The sequence below is a fragment of the Gymnoscopelus microlampas genome (assembly GCF_963454915.1).
Source record: "Gymnoscopelus microlampas genome assembly, chromosome: 6".
Classification (NCBI taxonomy): domain Eukaryota; kingdom Metazoa; phylum Chordata; class Actinopteri; order Myctophiformes; family Myctophidae; genus Gymnoscopelus; species Gymnoscopelus microlampas.
This window is the reverse complement of record NC_139943.1, coordinates 6,285,482-6,298,034: the sequence shown is the minus strand read 5'-3', so window position 1 is coordinate 6,298,034 and position 12,553 is coordinate 6,285,482. Positions and strand designations below refer to the sequence as shown.

General features: G+C 39.2%; 1 protein-coding gene across 4 annotated transcripts in view; it reads left to right on the top strand.

Moving 5' to 3' along the window:
* Positions 1-421: 421 nt before the first annotated feature.
* The window catches only part of myo5c (myosin VC), a 68,671-nt gene continuing 56,539 nt past the window's right edge, over positions 422-12,553 (top strand). For 3 of the 4 annotated variants that reach the window (XM_084060425.1, XM_084060426.1, XM_084060427.1), the window contains exons 1-4: positions 422-543; positions 3,336-3,446; positions 10,987-11,046; positions 11,743-11,848. In XM_084060425.1, coding sequence (XP_083916551.1) covers positions 517-543; positions 3,336-3,446; positions 10,987-11,046; positions 11,743-11,848 — 304 coding nt within the window. In that variant the 5' untranslated portion in view covers positions 422-516. The remainder of the gene's footprint in view (positions 544-3,335; positions 3,447-10,986; positions 11,047-11,742; positions 11,849-12,553) is intronic. The other variant, XM_084060428.1, reaches the window with a different exon arrangement.

Sequence of the window (12,553 nt, the reverse complement as noted above, 5' to 3'; positions counted from 1 at the left end):
GTCAGTCACCTGACTGGGTGGGCGGGGTCAGGGAAGTATCAAAGTCCAACGGGGACTAAAAACCAGCCTGGTGCCAATTCACTCTGAACGCTACACATCCGGTTTGGGAGCGGATACGGAAACTTACTATTCACGCTTGTCTTATGTGAACGGTAGAAATACACCGGATATGGTGCCGGATATAACCCACCGAGGGAGTAAATAGAAACCCAGAGGGCTTTCTTATCTACACAGGTAAATGCGGAAGGAAGGAAGGAAGCGTTCCGAAAACAGCAGATCTACAAGCTCACAACGCGTTGCGCTGCGACGCGATGTGAGTTTGTAGATCTGCTGTTTTCGGGCGCGCGCGACACCGGCGCGCAACTAAAGCATAAACCAAACTTTTTTTCTTTTTTTTAAATGAGCAAAGCAGGCAGAAACCCGAGGAATGACCTGACTGCTATTATTATAATTATAATTATTTTAATAATTATTATGAATATATTACAGTTCCATTGAAGAGAAGGACAGCTGAACATGGCTGTTGTGGAGCTATACACTCAGGTAAAATTCAGTTTTATTTTATTATGTCACATGACAACATGGTATGAGACTAGCCATGGTTCACATGACGCTCGTCTGTCACGAGCGTCATGGCGGAACTTGTTCCTGGTCTTGGACTTTCTCCATCCGTATATCTACATAAACGTTCACATTTCAAATATAAAGTGTTGACCCCACGGCCATGGATGTTACGAGTTAAAACGCCTGGGTCTAATTACTCCTATCTTCCGTTTTGTTCCATACAAAGCATTTTAATCTGATTGGTGGCCATTTTCTCAGAATTTCCTTCGTATGCTTTCAACGACGCGGCCCTATCGGTTTAGAGGTGTACTGCACTCTGATACATTATAACTCTAACAGAAAATGGCCACCGATCGGATTAAAATGCTTTTTTATTGAACAATACTGAAGATACGTGTACTTAGACCCGTTTTTATTTTTTACTTGTAACATCTATGGCCGTGGGGTCAGCACTTTATATTTGAAATGTGAACGTTTTAGTAGATGTAAGGGCTGTAAATGCAGAAAGTGCCAAAACCAGGAACAAGTTGCGCCATGACTGTCATGATATGATAGTCATGTTTCAGGGCTTGTATGAGACATATGGAAACTCTCCACAACATCACTTACTCTTTAACTAAACTCTAAAACTACAGTTTTAATTTCCTCCACACGTATATATGGATGCAACTTATACAAATGTTATACAAATTCATGTTTTTACAAAAGTTTACACAAGTTTGAACCAAAGTTTTATTTTGGCTGCACTAAAAGTATTTTAGGGTTTAGTGATGTGCCTGTAATGTTTCAAATGTGCAGAGGTAAATGTTTTACTCAAGTAAAAGTATCAATTCTGCAATTTAGAAATGTCAAAATGTACTTGAGTAAGTACAAAAGTATGGGTATCAAAATGTACTTAAAGTACCAAAAGTAAAAGTACTCAGTTTGCAGAATGTCCCATTTCACAAGTTTTCAAATGTATACAAATATTTTGAAAATAGCAGATCTACAAGCTCACTATTTGTCCTAGATCTGCTATTTTCAAATGGCCAAAATGTATATAAGGCTGATGTGGGTAATGTTAGTTTTGTAGAATTAAGTCCTGTTTTTCTTTTGCTTCAAGGAAAAGGCTGGTCACTGGCCTGTTTATGTCGCAACTCGACTACGGCGACATTGTGTATCGATTCGCCTGTCCCTCAATATTGGGTAGACTTGATCCCCTTTATCATGCTGCGTTGAGGTTCATTACCAGCTCCACCTATAGGACACATCATTGTATTCTGTATTCCCTAGTAGGGTGGTCCTCCTTAGCATCTCGCAGGTTGCTACATTGGTACACTTTTATATATAAAGCCATTCTTGGAAATTCCCCCTCGTACATTTGTTCAAAATGTAATCTTGTCCAAAATTCGCTCAACCTCAGATCGAATGCCTGGATGCGCTATGTCGTACCCACTACTAAATCTGAGGCAGGGAAAAAAACCCTTGCGTTTTTTGGGCCTTGGTCGTGGAACGATCTACAGACCAGATTAAAATTGGCTTCATTGATCCCTCTAGTGTCTTTTAAGAGGATTGCCATGGGCACATTCTCCAACCATTGCTCCTGCTTTGACAAGTAGCAATTGCTGTGATCTTAGTCTTATATTAGTTTATTAGTTTTATGATGTATTGTTGTTATTAGTATTTTAAATAGTCTGTATTGGTGCTATTGGTAGTAGGTCTTTGGTATTACGGATGTCATGTTTGTCTTTGTTTTGTTATGTCCTGTATTGTCGTTACTGGCAGAGCTGTGTAACATTTTATTTGCCTCTTCTCTTGGCCAGGGCACACTTGTAAAAGAGACACTAGTCTCAATGTGATTTCTCTGGTGAAATAAAGGTTAAATAAAAAATAAAAAAATAAAACTAATACTCAAAATCTACAAAGTAACTAATAATTATAGTGGAGTGGGCACCCAACACTGTAGGCACCACAATGTAAATTGGATATTTTAACCCATTAAGACCGGGAACCATTTTAGATTTCTTTGGCTATTAAAAAAATTGCAGATATACAAGCTCATAGCACGGCACCGAGTCCCGTGCCAATGAGCTTGTATATCTGCTAATGTATTTTTGAAAAATCTTGAATATTTGTGAAAATTTTTGAATATATATTTTTTGAAGCGAACATTGGTAAAACATTTTGTTCCAGGGACCCCCCCCAGAAGCAAAGATTTGAGTTACAAATGTTGGCTTTAAAAATATATGTATTCAAAGATTTGCTACATTTTTCATGATTTTTCAAAAATAACAGATCTACAAGCTCATAGTGCGGCACCCGGTGCCGCACTATGAGCTTGTAGATCTGCTATTTTTGAATAGCCAAGTAAATCTAAAGTGACACAGATGTGTTCCCGAATTGAATGAGTTAAACAAATGTTATATATATATATACATTTTTTTTTTCAAAATGTAAACAATTATAAAATAAAAATGTATTTATGCTTTGGAAAATGGTGTGAAAGCAGGTAACGCGACGCGTACATGGTTTGAACATGCATGGTACAACATTCTCAGACCCAAACATGTACCTTTCAACTTCTTGTTTATGCCCAAAACGACAGGCTTTGTAGCAATTTGTAGCCATTGTAGAAATAATTAATTGATGCTTAGAATGTCTGTCATCTTTAAAATAAATGAATGGATGAAATGAATGGATGGATGGATGGATCAATAATGACCATGCCCCTCTCCAGTTCAACAGGGTGTGGATTCCAGATGTTCATATATAACCATGTGTTCTCTCTCCAGTTCAACAGGGTGTGGATTCCAGATGTTGAACATGTGTGGAGATCAGCAGAGATCAGCAGAGATTTCCACCCTGGAGACGATGCTCTGCATCTACGACTGGAGGACGGATCTGTAAGTATAATATAATATAATATTATTATTATTATGTACGATTAAAGGATGGATCTGTAAGACCACCGTTTAATAAGAGTGGAAAGTTTAACCACAGTTATAGATAGAATTCCTTACTGCTTGTTCCTCGTGATAAAGGCTATTTAATTTATGATATATATATATATATATATATATATATATATATATATATATATATATATATATATATATATATATATATATATATATATATTACATATTTTTACAGAGGCCTTTTCACAACTCGTCACATTTGGCTTCACTGTCATTTCATTCCAGTCCAGTTTATTGTGGTGTAAATATTAATATCAATCCACTGCATGCATGAGGAACACAGATGAGCGGCTGATGTTTGGCTACGCTGCCAAACAGACTATTGATGTGTTTAACCGGGAACGCATCTGTGTAACTACTTAAACCATTATTTTACACTTATGGCTATTCAAAAATAGCAGATCTACAAGCTCACAGCGCGGCACAGAGTGCCGCACTACGAGCTTGTAGATCTGCTATTTTTTTTAAAATTGTGAAAATTTGGGCAAATCTTTGAATATGTATATTTTTTAAAGCGAACATTTGTAACTTAAATCTTTGCTTCTTGAGATTCTAAAAATGTCTTCTAAATCCTAACAGTTTTATGTAAAAACTTATGTTGTTATAATATCAGTGGTTCTCAAACTGTTTCATGTCAAGGATCCCCAAAATGATATGTATTTGGCCGCGGACCCTCATCTCAAAATATTTAGTTCCAAGGACCCCCAGAAGCAAAGATTGGAGTTACAAATGTTTGCTTTAAAACATACATATATATATATATATATATATATATATATATATATATATATATATATATATATATTCAAAGTTATGCACACATTTACAAGATTTTTCCAAAAATAGCAGATCTACAAGCTCATAGCGTGGCGCTCGGTGCTGCAGCGCTATGAGCTTGCAGATCTGCTATTTTTGAATAGCCAAATAAATCTAAAACACAGGTGCGTTCCTGGTCTTAATGAGTTCAGGTACAGTAATGCAGCAGATACAGTCAGGCCCTCTACAGAGAAACATCCTATCTTCAGGATAAGAGTCAAAAGAAACACTCAGAAACTTCACTGTATGAATTTCACACGACTATTCCTGGCGGTGCCATAAATAATAGTGTTTTAGGAAGGAAGTTGTGGGCCATATAAACTCTGCCCTCGTGCCATGATTGGCCCCCGGGCCAGACTTTGGACTCTGGTCTGATATAAATCCCACTATATATACTGTTCTTTGTTGACCGGCGTCGCCCAGGGGTCAGTACTTGACCCCGTACCTTTTTCCATATATACACCAAAACTCATCGCCGACAATTACTGATCTACAAGCTCTTAGATTGGCTATTTTTACGGAATGTTTGCCCTAGAATATGGATGCTTGGCTATTCAAAAATAGCAGATCTACAAGCTCATAGCGCGGCACTCAGTGTCAGGTTCATTGTCAAGTTCATTGTCAGGTTCAATCACATAGTCCACAAAGAGGTCACTTCACTGGTACAACCATAGTCCAGGGGTCTTCAACAGGGGGTCAGGGACCCCCAGGGGGTCCTCAGAGTTATTATAGGGGGTCCGCCAAATCTTTGTGTGATGTGATTATTTTTTTTACATTAACCACTTGAACCCTAGCATCCCTTTTCTGAGGAGAACTTTAGCCAAAAAATAGCAGATCTACAAGCTCACAACGCCTCGCAGCGCGAGGCGTTGTGAGCTTGTAGATCGGCTATTTTTGGCAAAGAGTTATAGGTGTGGACGAGGGAAAAAAGGGCAGAAAAAATGTATCTGAAACACAATTTTATACATAGAGGGGGTCCCTGCTTCATCTCTCTCTCAGCTAGGGGGTCCTTGGCCTGAAAACGTTGAAGACCCCTGCCATAGACTGTAAAACAAATATGGACATCGTCACAACCCTCATTTCTACAGACCGTAAATGAAGCCTATTTTTCAGTGATTTTCAAATCCGCCATCTTTCTATATCCGGTCACAAAAATGGAGCCTAATTGCTTCTGACAGCAGCAGCGGTGAAACAGCGAGACTACAGGCTATTCATATGACCTGTCTCTTCCTATACAGACTCAATTTACAAACTGGATGCTTTAAGACCCTTGGGTACAACCCACAACCCACATGGAGTTTACTATGCATCATGGAGTGTGGAATGACTCATGTCATTTAATTTATGATATATATATATATATATATATATATATATATATATATATATATATATATATATATATATATATATTACATATTTTTACAGAGGCCTTTTCACAACTCGTCACATTTGGCTTCACTGTCATTTCATTCCAGTCCAGTTTATTGTGGTGTAAATATTAATATCAATCCACTGCATGCATGAGGAACACAGATGAGCGGCTGATGTTTGGCTACGCTGCCAAACAGACTATTGATGTGTTTAACCGGGAACGCATCTGTGTAACTACTTAAACCATTATTTTACACTTATGGCTATTCAAAAATAGCAGATCTACAAGCTCACAGCGCGGCACAGAGTGCCGCACTACGAGCTTGTAGATCTGCTATTTTTTTTAAAATTGTGAAAATTTGGGCAAATCTTTGAATATGTATATTTTTTAAAGCGAACATTTGTAACTTAAATCTTTGCTTCTTGAGATTCTAAAAATGTCTTCTAAATCCTAACAGTTTTATGTAAAAACTTATGTTGTTATAATATCAGTGGTTCTCAAACTGTTTCATGTCAAGGATCCCCAAAATGATATGTATTTGGCCGCGGACCCTCATCTCAAAATATTTAGTTCCAAGGACCCCCAGAAGCAAAGATTGGAGTTACAAATGTTTGCTTTAAAACATACATATATATATATATATATATATATATATATATATATATATATATATATATATATTCAAAGTTATGCACACATTTACAAGATTTTTCCAAAAATAGCAGATCTACAAGCTCATAGCGTGGCGCTCGGTGCTGCAGCGCTATGAGCTTGCAGATCTGCTATTTTTGAATAGCCAAATAAATCTAAAACACAGGTGCGTTCCTGGTCTTAATGAGTTCAGGTACAGTAATGCAGCAGATACAGTCAGGCCCTCTACAGAGAAACATCCTATCTTCAGGATAAGAGTCAAAAGAAACACTCAGAAACTTCACTGTATGAATTTCACACGACTATTCCTGGCGGTGCCATAAATAATAGTGTTTTAGGAAGGAAGTTGTGGGCCATATAAACTCTGCCCTCGTGCCATGATTGGCCCCCGGGCCAGACTTTGGACTCTGGTCTGATATAAATCCCACTATATATACTGTTCTTTGTTGACCGGCGTCGCCCAGGGGTCAGTACTTGACCCCGTACCTTTTTCCATATATACACCAAAACTCATCGCCGACAATTACTGATCTACAAGCTCTTAGATTGGCTATTTTTACGGAATGTTTGCCCTAGAATATGGATGCTTGGCTATTCAAAAATAGCAGATCTACAAGCTCATAGCGCGGCACTCAGTGTCAGGTTCATTGTCAAGTTCATTGTCAGGTTCAATCACATAGTCCACAAAGAGGTCACTTCACTGGTACAACCATAGTCCAGGGGTCTTCAACAGGGGGTCAGGGACCCCCAGGGGGTCCTCAGAGTTATTATAGGGGGTCCGCCAAATCTTTGTGTGATGTGATTATTTTTTTTACATTAACCACTTGAACCCTAGCATCCCTTTTCTGAGGAGAACTTTAGCCAAAAAATAGCAGATCTACAAGCTCACAACGCCTCGCAGCGCGAGGCGTTGTGAGCTTGTAGATCGGCTATTTTTGGCAAAGAGTTATAGGTGTGGACGAGGGAAAAAAGGGCAGAAAAAATGTATCTGAAACACAATTTTATACATAGAGGGGGTCCCTGCTTCATCTCTCTCTCAGCTAGGGGGTCCTTGGCCTGAAAACGTTGAAGACCCCTGCCATAGACTGTAAAACAAATATGGACATCGTCACAACCCTCATTTCTACAGACCGTAAATGAAGCCTATTTTTCAGTGATTTTCAAATCCGCCATCTTTCTATATCCGGTCACAAAAATGGAGCCTAATTGCTTCTGACAGCAGCAGCGGTGAAACAGCGAGACTACAGGCTATTCATATGACCTGTCTCTTCCTATACAGACTCAATTTACAAACTGGATGCTTTAAGACCCTTGGGTACAACCCACAACCCACATGGAGTTTACTATGCATCATGGAGTGTGGAATGACTCATGTTGACTTTGAAGGAGTTGTGCTGCAGTGTTGCTAATGTTGACCAGCTCAGTGGCTTTGTGGTTAGAGTATCCGCCTTGAGACTGGGAGGACGGGGTTCGATTCCCCGACATACTAGTGGCATGCCAAGGGTGCGTACTGCGTACCTCTACACAGGCGGCGTCATCGCCATTCCAGCTAGTGATGGACGATTTCATCGATATCTTATTTTTGCCACAGACATACAAAATAAGTGATCAATATTCTTTTCTTACCAGAAATACATAATGAACTCCTAATGTGCGTGCCATATTGTCTTTGCCAATGTGCTACACATTTTACAGTATATATATCTGCATTAACCACTGAGCCACAAAGAAATATAAGCGTTTTTCTTTAATAAGCCTTTAATATAAGCCTTAGTTTTTCATTTGCAGTGTCGACGACACTGCAAATGAGTTTAATTACTCGGTGTAATTTCGAGAATAAATACATCTTGAATGAATGAATGAATGTTTTAAAAGTCAATCTATAAGCTCACAACACATTACATCATGACATGTTGAGAGATTGTAGATCTGGTATTTTCTAAACATTTCAGAAAGGTTTCTAATTATTTATTAATTTATGTACTTGGCCTATAATGACATGCCCAACATGGGGATGCCAGGGTTAAAGAGGTTACCTATTCTGAAGAAAACCCTTAAAGGGCGACTTCACCTATTCTCAACCCATCTTCATAAAATGGAACCATTTTTTCCTGCTCTGTCTTGAGTCTCATACTAGGGCTGTGGACACTTCAGAAACCCGTCTACCAGTGACATCATTGTTAGGCAGATTTTCCAGGAATAGAAAGCCTGCAGTTTCTATAAGCTTGGATTCCCAATCGATGATGTCACTGGTAGGCGGGTTTCTGAACTGTCCACAGCCCTCCTCTGAGACACAGATCAAGTAGACATAAATGGTACCATTTTTTCAGAGCAGTAGTGAGGATCAAGTATATGAACATATGTTGAAAGTAGGTAAAGTCGTCCTTTAAGACTGCCAGGCGGCTAAAACAGGCATTAAATGTGGCATGATGGAAGTCTATTCCGTATTTGGGATTTCAATAATTGGGTCGTATCGGTACAGTGAATGCTTCCATCACACGTTACATGAGCAAAGGGGTCAAATAGGTGCAGAAGTGAGTGGGTGCCTGTCATATGGTTATTGTAGCGCAGGGGTCTTCAACAGGGGGTCCGGGACCCCTAGGGGGTCCTCAGAGTTACTACAGGGGGTCCGCCAAATCTTTGTGTGATAGGATTTCTTTTTTTTTTTTACCTTAACCACTTGAACCCTAGCATCCCTTTTCTGAGGAGAACTTTAGCCAAAAAATAGCAGATCTACAATCTCACAACGCCTTGCAGCGCGAGGCGTTGTGAGATTGTAGATCGGCTTTTTTTGGCAAAGAGGCTATAGGTGTAGAGGGAAAAAAGAGCAGACCTAGTAAACAAAAAAGTTTAATCTGAAACACAATTTTATACAAGATAGAGTAGGGGGTCCCTGCTTCATCTCTCTCTCAGCTAGGGGGTCCTTGGCCTGAAAGCGTTGAAGACCCCTGTTGTAGAGATTGCTGGCTTTTCAGAGGACAGTGTTACTTTTTTTAAATATATCTTTTATTGGTGAAACAGGTGGTACAGAGAAAGGAAGGTTGGTTATCGGTATTAACATATCACCATGATTCTTTTTTTGCTTTTATGGGACATGACAAGACACAGACGGGACTGAAAATTGACCAAGGACAACAAATTCTGTGTCACAGTGAGGACAGTGTTACTTGAGGTCTGGAGGAGAACCAGTTCTACCTTACCAAACCAAAACTATGTTTGGCAGCTTCGATAGTTGTGGATTATTTCCATTACGGTGAAGTCTTGATGATAAATCTTCTATCATGATGAGACAGTCTTAGACCTTGCATAGTTGTGATGTAAGATATGTGGAACAATGGAGAAAGAAAGGTCAGAGTCAAACACATCATACACCTGTACGTGCATGATGAGTGATTAGATAATGATAAACAATGGCATGACAGGATTGAAAGGAATGCAGTGTCACAGCTACTTTCATTCAAGGGCTCCTAACTTTAATCAGAGGTGAGCACATTTATAAGATGGAGGTCTGATGGTGATTGTGGACCCCAGGCTGTGGATCAAGGGTTTCCACTGACTATGAGTGTGGAGGGTTATTATAGTTATATATTGTTATTTTTGGACACTTTGAAACACTTTCTCTCAAACGGTGAAAATCTTCGCTTTTGTAGCAAATGGATCCTTCTGAACAGATCTGTGTTTGATCTGTTCCTTCAGTTTAACTCATTAAGACCGGGAACGCATCTGTGTGTCATTTTAAGACAAGCTCGTAGCGTGGCTCGTAGTGCCTCGCTACGAGCTTGTAGATCTGCTATTTAAAAAAAATCGTGAATATGTGTGCACATCTTTGAATATATATATATATATATATATTTTTAAAATGAAAACAATATTTTTTAACTCAAATTGAACCACTGATATAGAAACATGTGTTTTTTCAAAAAACTGTTAGGATTTAGAAGACATTCGTAGAATCCCCCCAGAAGCAAAGATTTGAGTTATAATATTTGCTTTAAAAAAAAAAAAAAAAAAAAAAAAAAAGATTGTAAATCTGCTATTTTTTGAATAGCCAAAATAAATCTTAAAATGACACAGATCAAACATTACTTCTAGCCGTCTTGTCCTCACCCGATGCAATCATGTATCGTACCATGTACAATACCACACATCTCCTGCACCGTACCATGTACAATACCACACATCTCCTGTACCGTACCATGTACAATACCACACATCTCCTGTACCGTACCATGTACAATACCACACATCTCCTGTACCGTACCATGTACAATACCACACATCTCCTGCAACATGTAAATGAGCATGTCATCCCCACACTTTATGAGTCACCAACCCTATTCAAACCAATTTGAATTCAAAGATTAGATTGTGAGTATTTAGTATGTTTTTACATTATCATGAAAACAATATATAGACTATATACACAAACATAGGGAAGTCTTGCCACGGACACGTTTGTCCGTGTACGGACACGTTGTTAACCCCTGTTTGTACATCACGTCCAGGAGGTCTACTTTTACATCATGAAACAGGAGATAGGCTCCTGTCCTACGGGCTACATGGCTTATATTAGGAACTGTTGGTTTTGATGAGATATTAATCCATTTGTTTCATTATTTCTAGGAGTTGCGGTACCCTGTGGACCTCTCCAAGCTGCCTCCGTTACGGAACCCAGACATCCTGGTAGGAGTGGGGGATGGGGCGATAATCGTTATCGTTCATCGTGATACAAAAACGCTCGCAATAATCGTATCGCAGAGATTTTAATTTATCGTGCAATCGTCCTGTCATACACTAGGATTAATTAACTTTTGTTGAGCTGCAAATTCAGTACCACTTAAAGCGATAGTTCACCCCAAAAATGTTTTTTTTTCCTATCGATTAGTCACCCCATGTATATTTTTTATTTTTTGTCTCATTCCTAAGCCAATAATTTGATGACCGGAAGCAAAGAGTCTCCTTTGTGTCTCCTACCGGAACCGCTGCCTACCGGTCCGCTGGTCATCAAATTATTGGCTTAGGGATGCGACAAAAACAAAAACATATCCATGAATTCAAGTCTTTTTTTGGGGGGTGAACTATCCCTTTAAACCCTCTATACGTTGACAAAACAGACCTGTAAAGAGCGTATTTGGTACGCTCTTATTTCACTCTACACAAATCGATTCGCCAAAAGTAGCAGATCTACAAGCTCACAACGCGTTGCTTTGCGACGCGTTGTGAGCTTGTAGATCTGCTATTTCCAAAGGAATTTATACAGATGATAACTTGTGAAATGGGACATTGTGCATAATGAGTACTTTTACTTTTAGTACAGAGTATTTCTACATTGTGGTATTGCTACTTTTACTTAAGTACTTCTTCCACCACTGTCCCTAGGTAGGAGAGAACGACCTGACCGCTCTGAGCTACCTGCATGAAGCTGCCGTCCTACACAACATCAAGGTCCGCTTTGTGGACGCCAAGACCATCTACACATACTGTGGTACACACACACACACACACACACACACACACACACACACACACACACACACACACACACACACACACACACACACACACACACACACACACACACACACACACACACACACACACACACACACACACACACACACACACACACACACACACACACAGTTGATTTAGTCGATTATAATGTATTTTGGCGGTGCCTTGATGGAGTCGTAATGACTGATTTTACACTTGGTTGCATGCTAAAAATATCAGATCTACAAGCTCACAACACGTCGCGCTGCGACGCGTTGTGAGCTTGTAGATCTGCTATTTTCAGAGCGCAGCAAACATAAAATGACTTGTCTTTTAGTTCTACTGGATCTCTTCTCCACTAGATCCCTCCCTAACATTTTAGTCTAGTTTTTATTTGTTGACGAAATTGTCAATATATTTAGTCTCGGTTTTAGTCATCATAGCTTAGCTTTTATTTAGTTTATATTTAGTTTTTTCAGTGAAAAAAGTCGCCGAACAGTTTTTTTTTCCCGATCGGTCCAACGGTGCCCGAGATTAGTTGTTAAGAGACGGATGGACGAACACACACAGACACGGACAGACAGGGAGAAAACATAATCTCGGCCATGCCTTCGGCTTGGCGGAGACAACAATTTATTTATGTCCACATAAAGGAAAGCATACAAGGACACCAATATTATACTTTAGGTGCAGTGAG